The 26,524-nt window shown below is 45.3% G+C and overlaps 1 protein-coding gene across 1 annotated transcript; it reads right to left on the reverse strand.

Moving 5' to 3' along the window:
* Window positions 1-6,357: 6,357 nt before the first annotated feature.
* On the reverse strand, window positions 6,358-24,028 carry LOC309628221 (uncharacterized protein C4orf54). The gene is given in 3 exon segments (XM_082390973.1): window positions 6,358-11,085; window positions 18,609-23,979; window positions 23,981-24,028. Coding segments are annotated over 2 exon segments (5,367 nt in total). The 5' UTR covers window positions 24,014-24,028; the 3' UTR covers window positions 6,358-11,085; window positions 18,609-18,645.
* Window positions 24,029-26,524: the final 2,496 nt, after the last annotated feature.

Here is a 26,524-nt window from a genome sequence, read left to right on the forward strand (position 1 = left end):
ATTCTTTTGTTGGTGAAAGTGAGTCACCTTCATTCTGTTTTGAGGTACCTATCCCCACTTTTTTATACTTCTTCCACTCAATCTGCCTGAAGATCAACCATGTAAACACAGTCGTGAGTAAGATTTCAGTGTGAGATGAATCATATTATTGAGAAACAAAGAGATGCTTAAGAGTGGACACGTTCTAACATATTCCCCAATTAGGGAAGAAGTCATCAGCTCTTTAATAAAATCTGAGGGGCCTTGGTGAATACAAAACACTTATGGGATGAGAAGACAATTCCTAAAAATTAGAATTATTTGTGCTTAACCAAAGCTTTCCACAGTCTCCCTCTACCCTTATTACTCAACATTTTATATTACACCTGTTAGGTGACATGTACTGCTCTAGGCACTTCATAGGTATCCAATTGTTTCATTCTCAAAACAACCCTATAAGGTAGAAACTGTTATTATACAACTGAAGAACAGAGATATTCAGTGACTTGTTTAAGATCGCACAGCTGGTGGAGAGCAGAGTCAGGGTTTAACCCTGGAGTCTCCCTCTAGAGTTTAAGCATGTAACCGTTGTACTATGCTACCTACCCGGGATCCAGTCTAAGCTCCTAAGCCTGGAAGTCAATTTCTTCTCCCCACTCAAGTTTGACATTTTATTCCAGCCTCACGTGCACTAGTCTTCACGAACAGCACCCCTCCTGTTCCTGCCACGTGCACTCTCCAAACACACCAACATTCGGCTGTTCCGGTTCCTTGGCTCTCATCCTTCCACCTGCCCTTCTGCCCAAATGAATCTTCCCAAGCCCAGCTTCCGCTGCACTTCCTATGCATAGAAACCGCCAGCCACTGAGCCACCTGCTTCCCAGGTACACTTATTACATATACCACCGCTTGTGAATTAACCATACCAACCTGCCCTTCTCTCTTTCCTTATGTCATTAAAATGTTCTTTTATTATGTAAATATCCTATTTTCCCAAATGAAGGGTGAGCTTCTCAAGCTCAGGGCCACGTATCTGTCCTTAGTATCCTTCACATAGCACAGCCGGTGTTCAGTAACTACTGAGCTATTCCCCAGGGATGTCAGTACGTTTGTAACTTTCAGGATGATCCGACTGCCTTCAGAGTGGCCAAGGAGACATCTGAGGCAGACAGAGCCTGCTGTCTGTCAGAGCCTCCATAGTGAAGCAATGTCCCTCACGGCCCAGTGTTCTAACGTTTTCCTCAAAAGAAAAAAATAAAGGAACAAACAATAAGGGCTAGATTAACTTTGCCAAAAAGGAAGAAAAGCAATATTTCTTTTTTTACGATAAGCAATTTAATAAAATAAACATGATTTCACAAAAGCTCCTGGTCAAAACACAATTTTTTTTATAAAATATTTTTCTTAATTACAAAATACTTCAGATGGAAAATAGAGGGCGAAACATCTATGCATTTAAGATCCAGATTTGGCACTTCCCTGATGGTGCAGTGGTTAAGAATCCGCCTGCCAATGCAGGGGGGCACGGGTTCGAGCCCTGGTCCAGGAAGATCCCACATTCCACGGAGCAACTAAGCCCATGCACCACAACTACTGAGCCTGCGCTCTAGAGCTTGAAAACCACAACTACTGAGCTTGTTGTGGTCCCTTGATTCTTAACCACTGCACCAACAGAGAAGTCCTTCTTGACTTCAGATATTTTTAAAAAATAGACAGGTATAGTTAAAGCCCCTTTTTTGTCTTTCCCTGATCTCCCTTCCTCCCTCCATAGAACTAGCCGCTCTCCTCAAGTTGGTAAGTATCTTTCTATCCAGACTTTTGGTTCTTAGGAAGTTTCTGTGTAGTCATAAAATAGACATTTTTGTTTGATATACTTGGGAGTTTATATAAAAGGTATCACACTGCACCTGTCATTTTGCAACTTGATTTTGTCCCTCAGCATTGCTCCTCAGATTTATTCATGCAGATGCAGGTGGTTCCCATTCATTCATTAAATGACATCATTCTGTTCCACTGTACTAATAAGCCTCATTTTATTTACCTATTCTCTTATTTATAGGTATTGAAATTGTTTACAATGTTTTGTTATTTCAAAAAAAGCAGCCCAAAGACACTAGTTTTTGCTTTTCTTGTTTTTGTGTATGTTTGTATGTGTACCTTTGCTTTATTTCTTAAGCACTATTTTTTTTAATGTTCCCCAAAACCCTGAAACAGGCATTTATTGTTAAAAAAATCATCGAGGGGGGCTTCCCTGGTGGCGCGATGGTTGAGAATCTGCCTGCTAATGCAGGGGACACGGGTTCGAACCCTGGTCTGGGAAGATCCCTCATGCCGCGGAGCAACTAGGCCCGTGAGCCACAACTACTGAGCCCGCGCGTCTGGAGCCTGTGCTCCGCAACAAGAGAGGCCATGATAGTGAGAGGCCCGCGCACCGCGATGAAGAGTGGCCCCCGCTTGCCGCAACTAGAGAAAGCCCTCGCACAGAAACGAAGACCCAACACAGCCAAAAATAAATAAATAAATACATTAATTAATTTAAAAAAATCATCGAGGAAAATGAGGATGGGGAAGGGAATATCTCTCTGGGGATGAGCACAGGAACGTGATGGGTGAAGTGCATAGTTCTCCGCTCAGGACCTCAGCCTTCTGGCTTCCCTCCAAGAAAGAGGTCAGCTGGTGGTTACCAGTGCCCTGTGGTCCAGAGCAGTGGGTCTCAAAATTGTGTGCAGAAGAATCACCTGGAGGGTTTGTTAAAGCACAGATTGCTGTCCCTCCTCCCCATTTTGTATTCAATTGGCCCGAAGTGTGCTGAGGATTTGCATTGAAACAGGTGAGGTTTCCCAAGTAAAGCGCACACTGTTGATAGCGGCCACACTTTGAGAGCCTTGCTCTTGAGAAAAAGGAAGACACTTAAAGTCACAAGAGGACCACCGGTCTCTCCTAAAGTTTGCAGGCTATGTGTGTGTGTGTGTGTGTGTGTGTGTGTGTGTGTGTATTTGGTGGGATTGTTGAGAGGTTGAAAGTAAGAGTTTGTATTTTCGGCAGGGAAATACGTATTTCAGCAAATCACAAGGATCTTCTCATCCCTCAATCGTCAGGATAATTTTATAAAAGTGCTAAAATATAAAGTTTCTAAATGAGGTGTTTGCATGTTTCGGGGTGGTTGGTGGGGAGACATCTGTGTGAAAAGTTTTAAGAATGTTTATGTCCTTTTATTCAGTAATTCTACCCAGAGGACTTTATCTCAAGGAAATCATCAGAGATGCTTGGAAAGATTTGTGTTCAAAGATGTTCATTGCAGCATTTATTTTCATAGCCCCAAACCATAAAAACTAAGTACTTAAAAATATGAGATTGATTAAGCATGTTATGATACAGCCATATAAAGAAATTTAAGATATAGCTGTTAAAAATCATTCCTTTAAGAATACTGGAAGATAAGGAGGTAGGTTTATAAATTTATGAAGAAAAAAATAGACTACAAAATAACAGGTAAAGTATCAAATACACTTGCAAGTATTTATTTCTGGAGGCATTTTGTTTAGTGATTAAGAATTTTCCCTACTTTTCAGTTTTTAGAAATTTTAACATTTTCTAAATATCCTTCAAAGAACATTCACTATTTTTATAAACAGGAGATATCCCAATAATGGTTTGAGTATTTTTAAACAACCTGTATAGGAATGAACTTGAATTTTTCAGGAGCAGAAATGTTATAATGGAGAGGTATATTGTAGTAGTTAATATTTCTTGAATACAACTACAGGCTAGGGGTAATATATATTATCTCACAATTCTCTCTTTATAATGATATATAATATGTCACATATTATATGTAATAATGTTATTCTGCAATACTGTATCTAATGTGTGTTTGTGTGGAATATACATATGTGTATAATAAAACCTGTTTTCCCTCTCTATCCAGTAGTACTGAAGGTATATAAGCCTTCAGGGAAGATTACACTCAAGGGACAGTCTGTTGATTGGGTTGTACCTTCAAGGAGCATAAAAAAAATATACGTTTTTGCTGTGTCTTTGATGACTATCTTTTCACACCACTTCTGTTGGATAAACTTGCTATCAAAGGGTTTAGTCCATGCTACTTCTCCATACAGCCCTCCCCTTATTGCCCTTCAGCAGCTCCCTGCCCCCTACACAACTAAAGAGCTTTTTCTTTTTCAGTCTCTCGCTGTTGCCCTGGTTTTCTGGGTCTCTTCACGCCTAGCCCTCTTCGCTCCCTGCCTGGCCCATGCTGGGTCGCTGGCATGGATCTCCTCTTTGTGGCCGCTGGCCAGTTTCCTCTTTCAATCTCTGTGCATTTGACAAGGCTTAGACTGGAGAGCTTCATCAGCGTATCAGGCATTCTCACCATGTTTAAAGGCTTCCTGAAATCCGAACCCCTTCATGAATCAGAGCACCTGGCATATAGCAGGCATTCATTCATTCCTAAACAACATTGATTCCCTCCATGCTGGAAATACAGCAGTGAAATTCTGCCCTCTGAGATTCCAGCATACTCCCAACACACACACAAAGCATGCCCAACAAATCTTGTATAGACCATTCTCATTCCAGATTTTTTCTAAAATCTTTGACGACTACAGTAATCTAAGAACTAACTTAAAAAATTCCTTTTAAAAAAAGTATCTGTTTAAACACACTCCTTATTGAGGATGGTGGTTAAAACAAGTTTCCGAATTATTTGACACTCTTTCCATTGAGAGCTGCGGCTGTGCCCCTGCCCACTGAATCTGGGTTCTGGGATTGCTTGTCAAATAGAGTACGCTAAAAATGATGCCGTGTCCCTTCCTGAACTAGGCCGTGAGAAATGGGCAGCATCTGCTCCTGTCTCTTGGATACTCATTGTTGGAACCCAGCCACCATGTTCTGAGGAAGCCCAAGCAGCCCAAGGAGAGGCCCAGCCGAAGAGGAACTGAGGCCCTTGGCTGGCTCCAACTGAACTCTCGGCTGATAGCTATCATCAGCTCTCTAGTCACGTGGGGAGATTCTCCCTGGAAGCCACGCTGCTGTCTGAAGCAGAGCCAAAACGTCCATGCCGAGCTCTGCCCAAATTGCAGACTCACAAGTTAAACAAATGATTTTTGTGTTTTTTAAGCCATTAAGTTTTGGGGTGGATTGTTACTCAGCAATAACTAGAACGATGGTTCTGGACATAGGGCAGTGGATCTGCTTTAGTAGGGCTTTGTTAGGTGGTTAAATTGCTCTGTATAAGAAATAATAGGAAATTAGAGGATTCTGAGCCAGCAAGCTAAGGAGCAGAGGAAGCAGAGGATGAAGAGAGGGAGAGGGCTCTAGCCATAGGCAGGATGGCTAAAGCACAAATGAACTCAACCACCAGCAAAATTACCGCGTGCCAGAGATGGCAGGGGACTGTATAAGAACAGGGGTGCCAGGGCTCAGGTTTAAGGAGTTTGCTAATGCAGCTGGCTGCCCGTGGGGTGGAGCATCTGCTAATCTCCATCCCATGTACCCTAAGCCTTCGGCAAAACCCTGCCACACATATACAGTCTCAAGTCTGGAATACTCAGGACGGGATGGGTGTCCTGCAATGAAGCCTGGTGGGGTAATGCAATGCAGAGTAAAGCAATGCACACTTGAGGCAAAATGGAAGAATGGAATTTGAGAATTCACTGGAAACAAGAGCTGGAAGCCAGAGGTGAGTCAGGAAAATACAAGGCCTAGAACAGCCCTCAACTTAATTTCCCCCAAACCCTGGACATATGTAAGGGATTCTGGATGTATGTTCTTGTGGAATGTGGTTTCAAGTCTTTTGGGGATCTTCAGGTTTATAGTGACTTCAACTAGTGCTTGACATTTTACAGTACTGATCGCCCCTGTGCAGTGGGTCTCCAAATGTGTGCTTCAGATATTTAGGTTCGGAAGGGGGCTGAGGGGGCCTCAGTGTGGACCCTCAGGGACACTCGTTGTCTGGGTTGCTCTTTGGTGTCCATGGAGCATCCCGCAACCTGGTAGGTGCCCCTCACAATGCTACTTAAAAATGGAAGCAGTTAGATGACTTCGGTCGATCAGGTGAAATACTCCAGGTACAGGGAAAGACCATACCAGCCTCTGACCTCCAGAACTATAAAATAATAAATTTGTGTTGTCTTAAGCCACTAAGTTTGTGGTTACCACAGCAAGGGAAAACTAATACAACCTGGATGTAAAACATTATAATAGAGTATTTTTGTTAAAGGAAGGATTTAAGTTAGAAAACTGAAGAAAATGAAAATGTCCAAAGCTTGTTTTTTTGAGTTAAAATAAAGAGAAAGAATGCATGTTTTCTTTGCATTTACTTTTACTGGAAAAAAAAAAAAAACCAACAACACATTTTTTTTTTTTTTTCAAAAAGAGTCAAAATAAAAGACCATTACACAAGATCGCACAATCACAAATGCTGGCAATTAAAGGTAAGTAAGCTAGTCAGTCTCAGAGAGTCCTTGTCTAAGTAGTTTTCTCCATATGCAATCCACTGACACAGTAATTCTCAGAGCTGTTGGGCTGGATTCACAGTCCCAGGGGCCATGCTCACTGCATTCCATAATTGAATCACATCAGACCTCAAGCAGGAACTCTTCCACCAAGATTTCTATCTTGAGAGCAGTTTAAATGTCCGTGTTCTTTCCATTTCCCACTGGCTTTTTTCATAGTCAGGGGTATAATTCAGCGTTAGCCAATGTCTTTCTCCATTTACCACACAATTTACTCTCCTCTGTTTGGGACCTAACTTCCTCAGTCTTCACATTCTTTTCAACCATCACTGTCTTTACTGTACAATAAGATGACTTCAATGTAAATATAGAAACCTACATCTTCAAAGGGGGAGAAAAAGAAAAAACCACCTGCTAGAAAAAGATACAGGGATGACAAGTAATTTCAGGGAACCCTGGATAGCACTTTTTGCCATTAATACCAGCTTATAAAAAGCAAGTAGGAAACTTTAAAAAAGAAATCAAATTCGATGTGTTTTGTGTGTGTGTGTGTGTTTTATTCTGCACCATTATGAATCAAATAGGAAAATAACTAATAATATGCTCTAGCTGCAACATAAAACAAGAATGTTAACAGCTTACAAATGCTACTGTGAACATTTAGTTCTCTTCTGAGACACGGGGCATACAAATGAGTCCAATTTTCAGAATCCTCCCCTGGGCCTTGTAATGACATGTGACACAGATGGACACGTTTGGGTTTTTTTTTTTTCCCCAAGGACCAGAGTCTGCAATTCCGATTAGATTCAAGCTCAAGGTACGATTTAGCAAATGCTACATGCTTTATTAATGATTTTATGCACCTGTGAGGTCTCCTTAGTACCCAGAAGTTAGTTAAGAATATAGAAACAGTCTCTTGAAAATATGTATCATATCTATATGTATACTTCCTTAGGAATTATGTAAAAGCCTAACATAATTTGTGAAGTTGATTTTTATAAGTAGTTTTGTAAAACAAACCTACACATAATTTTTCCCCTCAACAGTACTGATAAAATACAGGGCACCTTTTTCTTTCAAGTATTTGGGTAAAACAGCATACCCTGAGAATTTGGGGTGCAAACCTACACCTTGTAAACTGTAGAATGAAACTCCTCAAGCACCACATTGGAAAATGTATATACCGTGATAGTTTTTAAACAGAGACTATTACTGAATGTGTTTTCTCATGCACATATAATATATACTTATCATTAGATTATAGTCAATCTACTTAAGAATCAACACTGTCCTGCACTCCAAAGTATTATTTCAGGTAGCATGAGCATTCAATATGTAGCAAACACTGATTTCCATTTCTATGAAATATGAAAAGAATTAAAATGCATTAAATCTCTTTAAGAGGCTAGAATGATGAAGTCAAATCTGAAATTAAGAAAAAGAAATTTATATCGTTAGATATTTCCTAGTGATATAAGGATGGGTTTGAAATGTGTGTTAACATTTAAGATTTATCATAAAGATGTCAAAGTGTAATTTGTTTTAGCTTATTTACTCAATGATATCCAGAGAGCCATACACATACAGACATACGGAGACACAGGCAGACATACAGAGAGCCTATATGTTAAGTCACTAACTGCATATTTGGGCTTCATTTCATCCTGAGGGCAATTTCAGTGAGTGCTTTTTAAGAAAATACATTCTGGTGAATTAAATTTTCGTACGGGTTACAAATTTGTTCAGTTTTCCAAAAACAATTCAAATGGAGCATATTTCAACCTTACCATTTAACCAACAGGGAAAAACAGGAAATGGGTCAAGATTTCTACACACAATGCCCTGTGATTCATCTGGAAAACTGAGTCACACATGTAACCCTGAGAAAAAATGGCAAAAGCCAGACTCTGCAATGTTAATTAGATTCAAGCTCCAGGCACAATATAGGAAATGCTACATGCTTTAGTAATGGTCTTGTGTACATGAGCCATAAAAGAGTAGTTCAGTAGCTAAAAGGACACTGGTAGGGTAATGGTTTTATGGGCCAGAAGGCTTCATAGACTCTTGGTTTTTTCTACTTAACTTTGGTTGAAAAAGGAAGGGTACAACTGTTTTATTCAAATATCAATTCAACCTCAAGAAATAATAAAACAACGAAAATGAGGATTTAGATTTATCTCATGTTTTTAAAAATGTTCCTCCCTATCACTAGAGGTAGTAAATGGCCCGGCAGGTTTGATTTGGTTTTTTATGGCTTGATGAAATGGAAAACCATAAAATTAACAGTAGATGATATGGCGTTCATAGAATACTATTTTAAAGTCACATTTTAACCACTTGGCCATTTACTACATCCACAGCAGCTTCTCAGAGGACATGGCCTCTCTGATAGAACCGACAAATGAAAAGTTCTCCTTTCTTTCCAAGTTTCTGTCCTAGTTTACCTCAATGTGAGAATTTAAGGCTCAGATCTGCTGGTGATAAATAATGATAAATAGTGATAAATAGCTCACGGGCCTCCCAGACCCTTGGTAGGTAAGAACTCTACCACATGTTCTAGGAAAGGAGATTTCTCTTTTTTTGAAGACCTGGCAAGCCATTGACTACTTGACACGAGCACTGGGTTTGCCTAAAAGTCACATGTCATTTTAAAACAGTCTTTTCAATTCTGGTTCTACCTACCAAATCCTATCTGAGTTTCACAAGATGTGTTCAAATACTTGAGATTTCATGGTGCTGCTTTAAGTATTATAAGTTTAAGATATTTGACTGAGTCTACTTTCTTGTTTCAATATTAAGTGACCTCTTACCCAGCACATCTCTACTGAAAATGAGGAAGGGCTGATGCTGTAAGAGAAGTTTCCCAGTGGTGAAAAATTAAGCAAGTTCTGGGGTGAATTTGTTGACGTACTTGGGTAAGAAGACCTCTATGACAAAGGAATAACGCTTTCCCCAATATGGCACAAGGGCATCTTTTCCAAACACAGAGATTGTTTCATATGTCATGTTCCATGTCTCAGAGAGGCTATCGCTTCATGTCATAGCTCATCAGCCCAATGATTGATTGAATTGTGACCAGAGCTGACTATTCCTGCCTCAAACCCTTCCTTTTACCCAACAGAACTTCTTTTCAGAGTAAGATCCCTTTAAGGAAGTTCCTGAATGTGAAATTGAGTTTTTTTTTTTTTTTAAAGAGTCCAACTAAGATGGAAAGCATAAATACAAAGTAATGAGATTACATAAATCATACAAAAATCAGTCTCTTAGTTTTTCTACTCACACCTTCAGTTATGAGTAGTATAAAATTCTGTGGTTTCAAGAAGCTGTTTTAAGCAGAAACCAATATTGATGATCATTAAAATCAAAATAGGCTTTAAAAGGCTTTAAAAAATTACCAGAATGCTTTATCTTTGAACAAATAAGTAAATAAGAGGAGATTCCTTTTAAAAAAAAAAAAAAGCCTGGGAGAACCTTCAAGTTATTGTTTTAAAAAGTAAAGAAATATTCCAATGTAACATTTGTTGAATATATATTGACTCATTATTATGACGAGCTAAATATTTATCTGTTCAATCAACTCTTCAAAACTCACCATGAACACTCACTAAAATAACCTTCAGAATTGGGCTACAACTGAGGCAGTATTGAATGTCAATGAAAGATTCTGTGATTTGGATTCTCGACATCTCTTAAAACCATAAGAAGCAAGTGATATAAACCTAGGTCACTGCTATGGGTATGGCTAGGGCTGGAGATAATCAGAGCCACCAAATCAGAGTTTACTTTCTACTCCACTGCCCCAAACAGGTCACTCTTCAGACTCCAAATAATCCGTGAGAGACAGGAGTGTGCAACTAAGGAGGGATCATTGAAGAAGAAAAATAATCCTATACACTCATAGCAGAGGTTGGATTCTGAGGGAAGTAGATATTTTATACCTTTCTGAAACTAAGAACTTAACTTTAAATGCAACCACTGGCTCTCTAGTCTTCCAAGCCATTCTATTTTAAGGCAACAAATAGTGTCATGGCATTGTATCAATGGAAAAGTTAAAACAAGGCACAAAAGTTAAAACCACTTTTTCACAATCACATTTGAAATCATGCTAAACCCAATAAAAGAACATGTAAAACATAACCAAGAGAATGACTAGGCATGATCCAAAATGCAGACCCATCACATTTAAATCCAAACAAGTGCTACAACTTTGCCAGCCAGCCCTGATATATTCCGAGAATCTGCAGGGAGATTTGTGATCCAAATTACTGATTTGCTCATTTGGTTTACAACAGAACCAATCCTACTCTGTTGTATGTTTTGACTGAACTATGAGAACATGTAAGAGATTGTTTGCCTAGTCACAAATGCAGGAGGGAAAGATGAAGGGAAAGCTTATATTCTGTATTAAAGTATAAAAAGAAATAGTTTTACGCAGGAAAAATGCAACCATTCAATCAGCTTCATAAAACTAAAATAACACAAGCTGTCTTAACAGGGTTATTCAGAAAAATATAGAAACTTACACACTTGGTTTATAAGAAGCAAAAACTAAGAATAACATATGTAGAGGAAGGTTTCCAGATGAATTCTTAGTGCTGTTACAATGCAGCCTTCAGATTCAAGAAGATTCGTCCGTCTTTCTGTCTTGCTCCTATAAAGAAACATAATCAAGGAAAAGATTGTTAGTAAATCTCGCTCTTAAAGAAGGAAGAAAAATGACAAAATACATTTTATTTAACTATTTGGCTAATTTCAGTGTGAATAATGATGAAATTCACATTTTAAAATGTGTTTCGTGAGTGTGTTTCTGAACCTACTAGACATCCTACTGACTTTAAGAAATTGCCCCAAATGGCACCCTCTCTTTGAAACTTGAATTAAATACAGTCAACCATTCAAAAATGATTTTAGAGTTAAATATTTAGTTTTACTGAAACCATCCATAACAGAGATAAAATAGTATAACAGATATGTTCCTAAAATATACAAAAATGATATTTAAACTAAATTGAAACATTTGAAATTTACCATGAGTTATTAATCTAGTTAAATGAATAAACTCTATACTCTACAGTGAATGGTCACTACCTAAATTACGTGGAACTTCATATTGCGCATTTTGTTTAAAATGAGATATACTGGTTAGAGCCTATAACTTAGTTAAATCCATTCTAAGACAAGCATTGACATGTTCAAAACCTTACTGAAAATTCGCCCTTTCTTTCTGTTAATCTCTTTCTCTATATATATCTATTAGAACTTTGCCTAAAGAACATTTTTAAATTAACCTTTGGGAGTTGATATTTGAACGTAATATTATGAAGACAGAAATAGAGTGGCCTACAGGTAGTATTTGTTAGGGATTAGAAGACTCTATCATGTGAAAAGTAACTTCTAAGAAGTATCAAATAACAGCTATCTAATCAATTACATGCAGAGTAGTGTGGCAAAGGATATTTTAATCCTGTCATCTAGAAACTGACCTGTGTTAAGTATATACTTAAGGAAAAAGAAGTCTATAAGAATAATTATGGGTTTAGAGAATAGCTCATGTGTATATATTTCAGGTTCGTTGATTTTACTCTTTCGTGTTTTATATCGAGAAATGACTTTCAAGAGGAAAGGGACAGTTGTGGGTTTGGAAACTTCTCATTTGCTAAAAAAGTTTAAAAGTTTTTTTTACCTTAGGACACATGGAGTAGCAACGGGAACAAAAATATATAATTACAAGGGGGAGGAGAAGAAAATAGAAGACTAAGAAGAAAAATTTTAATGTGGATGCAAGGATCTAATGAAAACTCAAGCTGAATCCCATTGTGAAGCAAGGTTTGCAAGGACTCTCTGAGCAGAAAGGGGACAGAGAGAGAGAGAGAGAGAGAAACAGTGAGAGAGAGAGAGAGGGAGAGAGAGAAAACACTACAGGATGGGGAGAGCAGTCTGAGGAAGGGAGGAGAAATCTGTTTCTACCAGCTGCTGGGATCATTTTTGGGGATCCATAGTCCAGATACGGCCTTTTCATTCTTTTGCAGGATACTGCTTCCACTTATATTAACTTTAGAGGGATTTTGTTTGAAACTCTGAAAGTAATAAAATGCTCCAATTCCTATTAAGGATGAAATAATAAAAATTGCCAGTTCAACCTAGCAGAGGGTCACGAAGAAGTCAGTAAAGGGAGAGGAGTGATTGCACGGTGTCACCGGGCAGTTTGGCCTGGATGACTTCCCATGATTTTAGGACCGGAACACATGACAGAGTTCAGCAGGGATGTTGGGTCAGATTTTCCCTTGCTCCACAGAGGTCTGTGCCCAGACTGAGAGGAAAATCACCACATGCAGCTGGCCAACTATGCCCAGAGTTGTGTAACATGCTGGAAAGCCGTGGGGCATACTAGAGGACCCCGACCACAGCCAACTGGCCTGACCCAGGGGATCAGGCAGCCCAAAGGGGACTGCAGAGCTGTGGGCATGACCTCTGGTTTGGGGAAATATCAAGCAATCCTGGATACGGGTCCCTGGTGCTGTCCTGAGAGTCTACAGGAATAAGGGCTGACTTTCTGCCTTGGTGGAGACCCCTGAGAGATGAGGGGCTTCTGAGGCATTGATGAGCTTCTAGTCTCCAAGGGAGATAGAACTCTTACTACATGCCATGGACTGTGTGCCACGTCCCTTGCAGTGATTTTACGATTCAATCTTCATGACGCTCCCGAGAGGTATCCCCATTTTACAGGTGAGGAAACTGAGGTCCAGAGAGGGCAAGTCACTTATCCAGAGGAGGAAGATTTTGGGCCAGGGCTGCCTGACTTCATGGTGCAGATACCTGGGTTTTAGGCAAAGCCACACAGTTTCTCTTAGACTGAAAGGCATGAGCCCATCAGTATCCAGTGGGATCCCACGCTCAGGTGACAGACCACACTCGCCCCTCCCCACATACACGCAAAATTATCCCCCCCTCCACACACACACTGGGAGCCACAGCCCCTAGAAGTGCCGGAACGGTTTCTCTTTGGGACATAGGAGAGCTAAATTTTAATCAAAAGAAAAACACATATGGAGGCTTAGTATACGCTAGACATCGCCAGATTCAGGGTCAATTTCTTACCTTATTCCCTCCCTTTTTTTCCCAAATAAGGGAAGAAGGACAATTCACAACAAGGAACTGAGACGGGGAGGGCAGAGAGGGAGAAAGTGGGCAAACTAGGGGTCATCAATAAGAGCATGGGCCCCCAAGCTTGAAGGGCCTGGATTTCAGCTGATCTCTTAATCTGGGACAAGTTATTTTTTCATTTGTCAAATAGGGATAAGAATAGTACCCACTCGTTTAAAGAATCAAGTAGTACCATGTTAAATCTTAGTATATAATAAATGATTAATACACATTACTTTTCATTTTTTATTAATTTTGTAGAGAGTTGAGAAGAAAATATAAGGCAATAAAATTGTAGAGAAAGGCACAAAATAATAAGAATGGGGAAAGCTACCATCCAAGAAAAGAGAAAGGGAGAAAAGAAATGGCAAAAAAAAAGACATGAGGAAGATAATAAAATAAAACAGCAGCTATATATAATAATCAGGAGAGGAAGCCACCATCAAGTTAGGGAAAAAAATAGATATAAATGAATTGATTCAAGAATGTAATCATGGGATGTGCTGGAAATGAAATGTCAAGCTTGCAGCCTGCAGCCTGCAGCCTCGTCACCCGGTCTCGTGCACAAGGCTGCCGAGAACGCAGGTGAAGGAGCCGCAGCTTCAAGCCTGCCCTTGAAGCTGACCAGTCTGTGATGACAACAGACTCCAAACGGAAAAGGGAGGAGAAGGGAAAAAGCAAGGTGGGGCTTTAAACTAAATCAACTTCAAGTGAATGGGAAAGGAGAAACCACAATAAGGAATTAAAAAAAAAAAAAAAATAGCAAAGAACAGAAAGTAAATTCTCAAATAAAAGGTATGGGAAGAAAAGAGGGGAAGTAAGCTGTGGGCCCGACCCCAAGATGGAGCACCAGAAAGAAGAGTGGCCCTGGGGAGAAAAAGACAAGGGGACTGGGAAGCAGTAAGAAAGAAGCAAATGGAAAATAGACTCTGGTCTGGGATGATTTAGGTTTTGAGTCCCAACTCTGCCCCAGAGGGACACTGTGACTTAAGAAGGGTCACTTAACCTCTCTGAGACTCAATTTCCTCCTACAATTTTAACATAAGGGGACGGCGTTCAAGGATCTAAGTACCCTGTGGGCCCCTTTAGAAAACTCTCCGAAAATAGCTCCCTCTGAAACCCCCCTTTTCTTTCCACTTCAGTTGCTGATCTTTGGGGCTCTGCTCAGGGGGTAGAAATAACTCTGAGGAGGTGGCGAGAAAAGAAAGACCAACGATGTAGGAACAACATAAAGCACACTCAGAAAAGAAGAAACAAATGGGTAAAGTTTTACAGAAAAAAGAAGAGACATTCAAAGGAAACAAAATAATTGTAATACTCACTGGGTAGCAGGCATGGTGCCAATTTAAGTTTTCTGTTGTTATTATTACACATTTATCTTTATGCCCTTGTAAACGGTATTTAGTATCAAGTCTCAAATTTTAAAACAAAAATATGGTATCTAAGTGGCTGGGCAGGAGAAAGCATGAAAGTGAATATGTTAGGGAAGGAAAAACATAGCTACATGCCTCGAATGACAGAAAACTAAAACAAAAATAATCTCATCAGAAAAGGCATCAAAGGTCCTGTGGAGAAGGAACTTTCAAAACTAAAATGAACAAACAACAAAGGCCTAAAACAGAAAAGGCCTAACCAAAAAGGAGAGAGTTGTGAAGTTTTGAACCGTTGTGCTCAGCACACTGGTGCGTTACCAATGGGTTCCTGTTGCGACTCACCGGCCACCGGCTGGGAACAGCCTGGTCCATTTATCACAGTGTGTGATGTCATTACTAAATTCAAATAAAATACGTAATATTACTACTTATCTTCTGAGATGGGTTGTGATGACCTGGTAAAGTCTGAGGAGCACTGCAACTTTCACCACAGGAAGAAGAGAAGCAGGAAAGACCCTACCTATGAAAGCAAAACTAGAGGAAAATTCATAACAGAATAATCCGAGAGTAGCAGCAGCTAGCTATGCTCAAATCTATACAGGGGAGAAAGCAAGACTCCCTGTTACAATGTGCAGCTAAAAATAGGTGATGAAATACTTATTATTTGAGCTGGAAGGAATCTTAAAGGTTAAGACAGGACTTGAACACTGGTTTTGCAGTTCTGCATGTACGGTCCGTGTCCTCCAGCTGGAGTGCAGGCTCCTGGACTGTGGGACGGTACCAGGTCACGTGTGGGTTTATAGCCTCACTGCAGAGTACACCGTGCCTGGCGGAGTGTAAACATGTAATTCACGTTTGTTGAATGAATGATGGAATTAGTGCTTTTCGTTCAAACATTCATTTCACAAATGTCTGGAGAGGCAGAGCAGATCCAAGGTGTCCTGGCTGCCAGTTCGGGGCTCATTGCACTTCTCTGCCATCCTTCTTGTGTTTCATGCCTCCTACCAACAAAGAAACAGCGCATGGCGTGGTCCGGGAGCTGGGAGCCAGGCTCATCCTGGCTCTCTCACTCTCTGGGGACCTCAGCAAAACCGTTTCTTTCTAAGCCCCAGTTTTCTTCTCTGTGAAATGCTGTGCTTGGATCAAACCATTTATGTGACTTCTAGCTGAAAGGGGCACATAAAACCGTACCCTACCGCAAGGAAAAACTCTGGAGTAAGTCTGGTTTTCAAAGGAAATCTTAAACTGAAACCAGCTTCCAAGCCTTCTCCCACTGACCATCCGTATGAACATCAACTGATGGATGGGGGTGTACAATGTAATTTTTGATATATCTGAACCATGTTTAAATTTTTTTCACACAAGGAAAAGAACTATACACTTCTCTTTTATGTATCTGACTTTTCTTTGGAAAGTGGCATAGAACTTTCAGGATGGTGAGTTTCGAAGGATTTTTATAAGGATTTCAGTTATTACCTGAATTTGGGTAATTAGATTTTTGCCTGTACACAAAAAGCTAATAATTCGCTCCTGACTAGTCTTTCGCTTTCTATCTTTAGGGCTGTGGACTAAAATAAAGGTTAAAGAAGGGAAAGCTTTCAAAGAAATCACTGTTCAAATCTCCAGTACAGAAAACTCTGATTTGTATTTGTGTCTGATGGAAACAACTCCAGGCCTAATCTCTCCAGACTCAGCAGACAGGAGAAAGGCCAAAGGCAGCTGCTACAGGGACACGATTCGAGCGTGTGCCCGGTTCCTCCCTCCTCTGGGCCCTGTCCTCCCTTCCCCTTGCTCTGCACCTGCACAGCTCACACAAAGGCCTCGCAGGATTAGCTGCTCCCAGAGAGCCCTAGGTAAACATACCCCCTGTCCAGAAGATGAAAGTGCTTTTATCTAGAGGCTACTCTTTTCCTTCTACAAAATGAATTCTCTAAATCTGCGCCTCTTCCACATGCATATTTCTTTATTTTCTACACTGAACAATAGATACATTATTTATCTTTAATCTTCCCTCCCCTCTGTATTTGTGGTCATTACATAGGGCCCGTTGCAAATTCTTGGAAAGGAAATCATCTGTTTCTAGACTGCAAGTAAAATGAGGCTTCAGGTGCTTTCACCTGAATTCTTACAGAAAGACCCAAGGATTTTTGAACAGTGGCCTAATGTCTTGCAGTCCAAGAAATGTAATGCATAGTAACAATCCCTTAATTTGGAAAGGTTTTATATTTTGCAATACACTGTTGTATCATCTGACATTCAGATACATTCTGAGGAGTAGAAATTATTGACACACAAGTGTCATGGGTGCTACAGAGTCTGCATGTCTAAGAACACACAGCTGGTGAGAAGAGGCTGGGACTCTGATCTAATGATCCTACTTCCTAATTTAAGGCTCTTTCCTTGAAGAAAGAAACAATGTTCCTGTTTCTTTCAAGTACAGAAGAGAGAGGAATGGCTTCTTTCTTTCATATAAGCATAGAAAGGGTTCCTCTCCTTTCTTGGTTCAGTATGATCTTACCAAGGAGTGAAACTCCTTAGAAGCATTTATGTCAGCCCTTCCTCGTGTGAAGGGGGCAGGAGAATGAGAGGGCAAATTTCTCCCCACAGTGCTGGCAGCTTTGTGCTGTATCTGAAGGTTGCCCCTGTCTTATGTTTTTGACCTGAAGTGTCCTGGTTCAGAAAACCCGAGCTCACCTTTCCTATCAAGTTCCACGGACTGTAGTTACAGCCAGGACTCCTGTCTGTGAATCTGAATTAACTTGGGTGTCAGGATCTACATCTACTTCATCTGATTTCCTTTAGAGGGGGCGAGGGGGAGTTGATCTTTTATGAAGGGAGAGAATGCAGATAGGAAAATGAGTGCCTTGTAGGGGTCAGCAGCAGAGCGTAGTGGATTCAGTCTGAACGAACTGGATCAAACACAGCAGCTCCATTTGAGGAGTCACTGCAGGCCCGGAATCTCCTCCTCTCCTGGAGGTCAAGCCGAGTGTGTGTGTGTGTGTGTCTGTGTGTGTGTGTGTGTGTGTGTGTGTAAAATACCTTAAAGACTGGACTCACCTAAGAAAAAGTATTCTGATTGTCTGCAAACAGAAAAACAAGAGCTTAAAAATACAGCCTTTTTGTATAAGAAGCTTCAAGAGGAAGATGTGGTGGAGGGAGAGAAGGCTGTCTGTGGATTTTAGAAAACCTCCTAACAAGAAAATGTCAGTCTTTGACTCTCTTTACTCTGAGGAGTAACCAGAGTAACGGTGTCCCCAGGGATTTTCGTGCCTGTCACTGGGGCTGCTAAGAATAGAGTGAAGCTCGCTCCGGAAAATCCAGACCGGGTTTTTCTTTCTTCCCCCTGCCAATCTTCACCCAAGGCTAACCTGATAGATCCAGGGTTCCCTTCCCTCCCACTCACTGTGGGAAAAACACTCAGGCAATTTGAAAAGGTCAGAGGGGAAAGGCCAGCTGTGGGACTGAGGCGTGGGGAGAGAAGGAGGCTTGGCAAGAAAATTAGCTCCTTCATAATATGGATGCAGTTTTTGTTCTATTCTTCCGAAATGCCCATTTCTAGAGACAGCCTCCGCTGCTGTTAAGTCTGCCCCTTCAAACACAAAGAAATAGGATTGCTGTTAATCCCTTAAACCTGATTATCAAAGTGATGTCCACTCACCAGCAGCTGCGCCCTTCTGCTTTCTGGTGACCGCTCGTCATCTGTGTTCCACCACGAAGCTCATGGTGGTGCCGTCAAAGGAGGGGGGGGCGATGATCCGCGGCCCCAGGGGCTGCGAAGTGATGCTGATGACAGGTTTGCCATGCAGCTGGGCAAAGCCCTTGGCCCCCACGAGCTGGGATGTGGCCGCTGGGGCGGAGGCGGAGGAGGAGGTGGGAGACTGACCGGAGGCCATGAAGTAAGGGGCCTCGGTGAAAGATGCAGCTGCCTCTTTGCTGGGGGGCTCTGCTGCCACGGGGGAGAGCTCGGCGCCCCTTGGAGTGTGAGCAATTGGGGTGGGCTGCAGGGCGTTGGCGCGCAGCACCGTGGGCAGAAACCCGGGGTAGATCATGTAGGCGGGGCCGTAGGCCCCGGGACTCAGGGCCAAGGGAGGCCCGGGGAGGGACATGGGAGCCACAGGCTGCTGCTGGGAGGTCATGGGCACGTCCACATACTGCCCCGTCTCGGGGTCAAACAGTCTCCGGGTCATGGGCTGAACTGGCGTGTCCACCAGATAGTACTGGCCGGTTGTCACATCCAGGAGCATCTTGCGCTGGGTCTGCGGAGGCTGCGGCTGCTGGAAGGGGTCTGTGGGGACCGGAGCTGGGCCCACAGGCGCCGGGGCAGGCATGCCTGGAGGGGAGAAGCAGAGGACCTGGGGCTGGGCCCCCTGGAGGGCGAAGGGCAGCAGCTGCTGGTGGTAGATCGCGGTGGGGGGCTGCTCGGGGCTCTGCGGCCCTGCGGGGGCAGCTACCGTCCCCCGGGGGTCGTCGGGCTTGGTGCACCAAGCTGGCCGGCTGGTTCCGCTGACCTGAGAGCCTTTGGGGCTGCTGGGGACCTGACTGCGGGCACTCACTGGGGGCAAGCTGCAGAGAGTGGTGGCTGAGGAGCGCGGGGGCCCCTCCCTCCCCGCCCCAGGCCTGCCTGGAAGCTCCCCAGCTGCAGAGCTCCCTTTAAGGGGGATGGTCAGGTAATTCTCGCAGTCGCTGGGGCTCTTTTCCAGATGGCTGCCATTTTTCCTGTTGGTCACCTCTTCGAGAGATGCCCGAGTGGCCGGAGAGATCTTGAGAGACCGGAGTCCCTGCGATTTGATGCCCTTTGCCGCCGAAAGACTCTCTGGAGCGGGGCCTTGTGGGAACTTGCCAGCGACACCCCCCGTTTTCTGGGTGCTGCTGGCGCTCACCGTGAACACGTTCCGGTGGCCGGGCAGCGGGGGCAGGGGCTGGGCTCTGTCCACATCCTTGTGCACCGGGGGGATATAGAGGGACCGGGGCCTCTCCCTGGCCAGGTTCTCAAAGGCGGCCGCGCGGGCGGACACACTCTCGGCGCTCGGGTTGGAGTTCCTCCGCTGCAGACGCTCTACGGAGCCCCCTCGCAGGACCACCCCTGTGCCTTTGTGCCCGGCGCCCCGCTCCTCCGCCCCACCCAGCCGTTTGGCCAACTTGTCGGGGTCCCGCTCAGCAGCCCCGGCTCCTTCTCGCTCCTCACTGGCGATGAGCGACAGGACGTGGCTGTCGGTCATCAGGGGCAAGGGGTCGCTTTTCCGCTTCCACTCGTTCCTGTTGAAGCTGTACAGCTCTTCCATGGACCTCACGGCCGCCGTCAGCTTCTCCAGAGCATTGCGGGATGTCTTGGGGCCTTTTCCTTCCTCCTTGACCTCCTCCTCCTTGACCTTCTCTGGGGTCTTCTGAGCCTTGGAGACGATCTTGAGCACGGGCAGGTACGAGCCCTGCTCAGGCTTATTGGGGGCGATGGTGGCCACGGGCAGCCTGCCAGATGCCCTGTGAACCAAGACTGTCCCTTCTGGCGAGGAGGAATTCAAGACCCTGCTGCTGCCCCCCTTGCCCACGTTCTCCCTGGGCTCTCGGTCTGTGCTGTCTTCCCTCTGGTTCACCACGGCCTGGCACGTAATCACCATGGGGGACAGGGATCCCGACCCACCAGCTGCAGGAGCCAGCTGCCTGGGTTTGGGCCCGGTCAGCCCCTGCTCTGGGGTGACGCTGCCCTTGTCACTGCTGTCCCCTGACGCTTTGATTAGTTTCCGGACGTCTCTCACCTGGTGGAGGGGGCCTTGGGCCTTGGACTTGTCCCTGACATCTCTCACCTGGAACTGGGGCACTTTTTCCAGGCTGTCCCCCCGGAAGAGTTTCTGCTGTGCCCTGCTGTTGTCCTCAGTGGTCTTGAGGAGGTTCGAGGCGCTGCCACTGGCCAGTTTGGGTGTGAGCAACTTGGCAATGTTGAAGTCCGAGCCTGGCTGTTGCACGCTCCCCAGCCGGATCTTGATTTCGGGAACCTTGGGCCTGATCACTGCTGTGGAGGTGGCCTGGGCAGCAGGGTGCTTGGTGGCCTGCTTCCCCGGCTGCTTGTCCTTGGGTGTCTGCTGGATGTTGGGGACAAAGAGGCGAGACATGATGGTGGACTTACTGGCAGAGATCTCCCCGAGATCAGCCCTCCAGTCGCCCCCTTTGGGGAGTTTCAGCTTCCCAACGGGGGCCTTTTCTAGCCGCTTCTCAGCCTCCTTCTCCTTCCACGACCGGAAAGCGCTGTTCTGACTGCGGAGGAAGGTGCTCTTGACGGTCTCTGACGCACTCTTTCTAATTTCACACACCTCCACTGGGTGTCCATCAGCGAAATCACGGCCGGAGCCCGCATGGCTCTCCCGAGGGGCACTGGCTTTGAAAACTGGGGATTTAGACCCAGCTGCGGACCCCTCCCCACCTGCATCAGACACGCTGACCACCGTGTACTCAGAGCCGGCCTCCGAGTGGCGAGAACTCTGCCTCTGCAGGCCCCTCTCCCGCTGCCTCTCACCCCCGGGGGGAGGGCCCTCCGTCTCCTTGGAGGCGCTGGAGAGGTGATGGTGGGATGTGTCACTGACTTCTCCCCTCTCCATTCTGAACTCGTGTTCCCGCTGCATCTTCTTGGAGATGACATTTTTGAGCAGACTGGAAGCGAACTTGGACTTCTTCTGGGGGCCGCCAGCTCGGGAGACAAGCCTGCTGCCCTCGGAGGCCTCGGAGCCATCATCCGTGTCCACGGACTCGGGGCCCTTGCTGGGGCCTTTGGTGGCCCTGCAGGGCCCTGCGGCGGAGCTGGCTTTGCTCTCACTGCGTAAATTCAGAGGCTCGAGAAGGGTGACCACGCGGGAGCCCGACTGGACCTGCTTCTGGAAACACAGAGGTGTCTCCACGTGTTTGATCTCCCCCTCGACTTTGCTGACGACGAACTCCAAGGCCTTGGTCTGGGACTTCTTGGACTGGATGTAGAGCTGGTCTGCGGTCGTCCTGGCCCCGCTGCCCTTCCTCAGACCCGCAGCCATAGAGGCCGCGCTGCTCCGGAGGAGGCTCTGCTCCACCCTGGCTCCAACACCGCCACATTTCAAGTCCAGGAAGGCCGACCAACGCCCAAAGCCGACTTCGGAGAGCGAGGAGGACTCCCGGGAACTGAGGTTCAGGGCCTCAAAGTAGGGGTAAGCGAGGCTCCGGAAGGCCCGGGAGGTCAGGTTACGCACCTCTTTGTCGGCGTCGTCCAGCTCGCTCACGGCACTGGAGGCTCCGCTGGAGTAATCCACCAGCTCCTTCGCCCGGATGGCCCCGCACCGCGTCTGCAGGCGAGCAGGGACGGCGATGAATTTCTTTGCATGGTCCTGAGCCACGGCTGCAGCCGGGTCTTGCTTCAGTGAACTTGAATTGTGTTCAGCAGCTGTAGAGACGCGGAGGCTCATGTCGCCTTCATGCTTGGCAGCATAAATAATGTTTTGCTTTGCACACACGTTGCTAGGCTCATTTATAGCCCGGGAAGTCGGTTTGATTGATAGGAGGATCTGGCTTGCTGCACTCCCGCAGCTGCTTGCGGCGGCTGAGGCTGCCTCCAGCGGCTGCAGCAAGGGCTCACACGGGGTGGCAGTGCCAGGCCCCGTGGCTGGGGGAGTGGGGTCGCTGTCCGAGGGGCCGCTGCCCACTTCCGTGCTGCTGGTGTCGCCACCGCTGCTGCCCGCGCTGGGGCGGGCGGGGTCACTGCCGGTGGGGCTGGGTGTCCGGGTGGCGTTGGTGCTGGGAGTGGTGCTGAGGTAGCAGCTGTTGTCATCGTCCTCTTCGCTCGGCGTGGTGACGTCCTCTGGGGTCTCGTCGCTGCCACCAAAGGAAGCGTAGTCCACGAATGAGTAGATCACGTTGTTGTCCTCGAAATCCCAGCGGGAGGCCAGGCCCACGTCGAAATCCGTGTCCTGCTCTACCTCGCTCAGCTGGATCTCGTGGGTGGTGATGTAGTGAGCCTCCTGGTTTTGGGGAGGGTCCGTGCTGCCCTGAGATTTGGCAATCATGTCTCTGCACTCGGTTCCATCTCCTCCTCTTCCTCCCTCTCCTCCTCCTCCTCCTGCGTTTCCCCCTTCTTCTCCTCCCTGGGGCTGGCAGCTCACTGCGTTCTCACCACTGTCACTCTCAAAGTCTAACGATGAGGACGAGGTGGCCAGAGCCCCCGTGGATGTGGTGCTATCACCCATCTTGGAAAGGCCACCTTCTTCTGCTTTGTCCACCAGGGAGGAGGAGGAGGAGGGAGAGGAGAGGGTGCTGCCCTCACCAGTGCGGGAGAACTGGGATCTGGAGAGTTCCAAGCAGGCAGGAGTCTTCTGGGGGGTTGGAGCCTCGCACTCTCGGCTGCCGGGTTCGTCTTGGGCTTTCTCCTGGGGGCTCCTAGAGCCCCTCTGATCGCCCGGGCGCTGCTCCAGAGTAAGTCTCATGGTCCGGGGACTGTCCCTCTGGACTCCAGCTGAAGTGCATATCTCCACATATTTCGCTTCTCGCTGGGAGGGGGCCAGTGGCTTGAGAAGTGGCTGCAGCTGCTGCTTGAGCTCCTGGCTATCTTGAGCTCCGCTCACCCCCTCCCTGACCTCCTTCGGCCTGGCCTGCAGATTCAGCTCAGGAGGGACGCCTTCCATTCTGAGCCCTCGCCTCGGTGTCAGCAACAGGAAAACACAGTGGTGAGCACCGGGGCGGTCCTGGGCCCCTCCCTGGCCCCGGAGGGGCTGCAGAGTAGCCCGAAGCAGGGTCCCACGTGCCTGGATTGGCCCCAAGGCTGTAGGCACCACTGCCGCTGCTGCCACCGCCTCCCAGTTCTTCAGCCCCTGTGGCGGGGCCCAGGCAAGGCTGAGGGAGGAAGGAAGGCTCCTGGATGGGGTGGCAGAGGTGGTCTGTGGCCTGGGGGCTGCTGCTCTGGCCGAGACCGTGGCCAGCTTCCCGTAGCTGAGCTCTTCTGTCCAGTTGTTTGCCTGGCACCATCGGCAGCTAGGAGTCTGAATGCCATCGGCCACGGAAGAAGCAGCATCTGTAGGTCGAACCCCGGGACTCCCAGAAATGAAAGGAAAGCATGTGCTGTTTCTTGTGCAGCCTTGTTCCTTTCCTGGATGGGGTAAGAGTGGGTCACGTCATTCCAGAAATATTTTTAGTATCTATTCCCTAGTCATACTGAAACCACACTTGAGGGTAGAGAGAAGAGGCTCTAAGATGAAGAGAGAGTGTTGGGGGTGGAGGAGGCATGTGGGTTCTAATTGAAATCGACCAAATGTCCTATGTAATCTATTACAGGGATGTCTAGCAAGTATGAAATTGTTCTTTACTGACTGCCATCTTTCACTCCCAAGTCTGATTAAATGTTTTTTTCCCCCTTGTTCTTAAATAAAACCCAAATTCAGCATTGCATTTCAAATCAATTACGGACAGCTCCGAAAGACTTCAAAATCTCCCTTGAACATATGGTAACTTTAAGTTTGTCTCAAAATCTATGCATTTCCTTTCTCTTTCATCTCAAATCAATCAAGTTCTGGTAATAAAACTTTTCACAGGAATAAAACACTCTGTCCTTCCTTCCCCAAAGTCCTACTTTATGAAACATAATCTGTTTGTTTAAAAATAGGAAGAATCCCTTCTAGAATCTTTACTGTGGACTCGAAGTGTACAGGGGCAATTTTTAAAGACTTAGAACTTAACACTTCAAATAAACTTTTAATTATAGTCACTAAAAAGGAGCACGTGGGTTAAAACTGACACGACTTCAAATCCCTACCACCTCAAACAAGTTCCTTAAACTTCCAAAACCATGGCAAGACAATAAACCTCCAATTAAATATAGCCTGGGCTGCAGCCTCATGGTTCAGTTACACTGGCTGAATTCCAGACCTGCAGGGCACCAAGTCAAAAGGCACAGAAGAACAGCGAATACACTTACCCTTCATGAGTACAGTGCGGCTTGGAGGGAGGTTCAGAGAGGAAATGTGACCCACTGGCATGCCCCATGGCAACGAAGCCCAAATCCCAGTTCACTGGCTCTGAGATCCTTCCATTTCAAACAGTTCAGTAGTTGTGCAAGTGAATTTGCCAGGCAACCCAAACGGGGGCTCTGTACTGGCCATCCTCAGAGCAGATCCCTTGGGTGCTATCCGTGGAGAACCACGACTCTTGGTTTGGTGAGATCTGGCCCTCATCGTCTGCCAGGCCCGATTCCACCACTATACATAGTCTATGTGTCACTTATGCCGATTGAATAAAGCACTATTTTAAACATTCACATTTGTGGGGAACAAAAATAACACCATCAACCATCCCCTTCCAACATGAAGGCAACCCTCACACAGAAAAATGTTCCTTCCTCTGGATGGGCGTGGGAGGAGGTATGGAGTGGGAGCCCCTAGCAACTGAAGCATCCACCTTCCCATCCTTGGGATGTGGACGGCACAGCCCCGCCATTCTCCCCAGGACAACTCCCTTCTGCCCACATCACTGCCATTAAAAACGTGACATAGGGAAGGCTGGAAATATCAAGTATCACAATGTGGATATAGAGCCAGAGCGCTAGATGAAGAGAGTAAAAGAGAAAAGGAAACAGAAAGAAACAGAGAGGGGGAGAGAGGAAGGGAACGAAAGAACTAGAAGGAGAGAGAGAGAAAGGATTTGCTAAATTTGCAATCAACTGTTTTGATTATGGAGAACTGTGTGTAATGGCACAAAATCCTGGATTCTTAATGATAATAAAAATTTTAAACCATAATAATTACAATATGAGTTACAAAGTGTTTACTATGTGTGAGACGCTATCTGAAGCACTTTTAAATGTGTCTGTATTAATTTATTTAATTCTCATTACAATTTGGTGAGTTAGGTACAAGTATTGTAGTGATTTTACAGATGGGAAAGCTGAAACACAGAGTTGTTAAGAAATTGTGGAGCAGAATTCAAACCCGGGCTGTCTAGTTCCAGAGTTTGACCCTCAACCGTGATGCTGCAGAGCCTTGCTGACTTCCACGCTCAAATACTCTCTAGGGCACCCAGATGCTCAATTAGACGGGAGCAATGCATCCTAGGCAATTTCCCCTGCATGACCACAAATAAACCACATAGCCGTTTCTTGGTTTTGTTTTGTTTTGTTTATATCATCAACCTGTGTACACATTATGTATTCAGGGATCAAGGAAGATGAGCGTATACATAAAATGAAATAAAATATAATTGGCTCCTCCAGGCAAGTAGAGCGTTTTCAATGCCCCATTTTAATTTTGCTTTGAAGCCTTGGACGAGAAACCCTGAACACTTTCTCAAGCACTGTGGGCCATGCACACTCCACAGCTGAATAGAAGATGGAGTTTCTGCCCATCAAGGCAATTATAGTCTAAGAAGAAATTTTTCCAGCACTTTCCATATGGCCCTGTCTGTCATGACAACTCAGCAGATTTTAGCAGTTTTGCCTTGCAGTTGGCAAAGTACAAAATTGGAAGGTCAGATGCCCTGGATGTAGGTTAAAGCATAATTGTCTAATGCCCTGAGTTCTGGAAACTTACTTCCAGAATTTTGCTTCCTCCAGAGAGTGCACCCCTAGCCAAAGCCCCC

Source organism: Balaenoptera borealis (genome assembly GCF_965194805.1).
Source record: "Balaenoptera borealis genome assembly, chromosome: 4".
NCBI classification, from domain to species: Eukaryota; Metazoa; Chordata; class Mammalia; order Artiodactyla; family Balaenopteridae; genus Balaenoptera; species Balaenoptera borealis.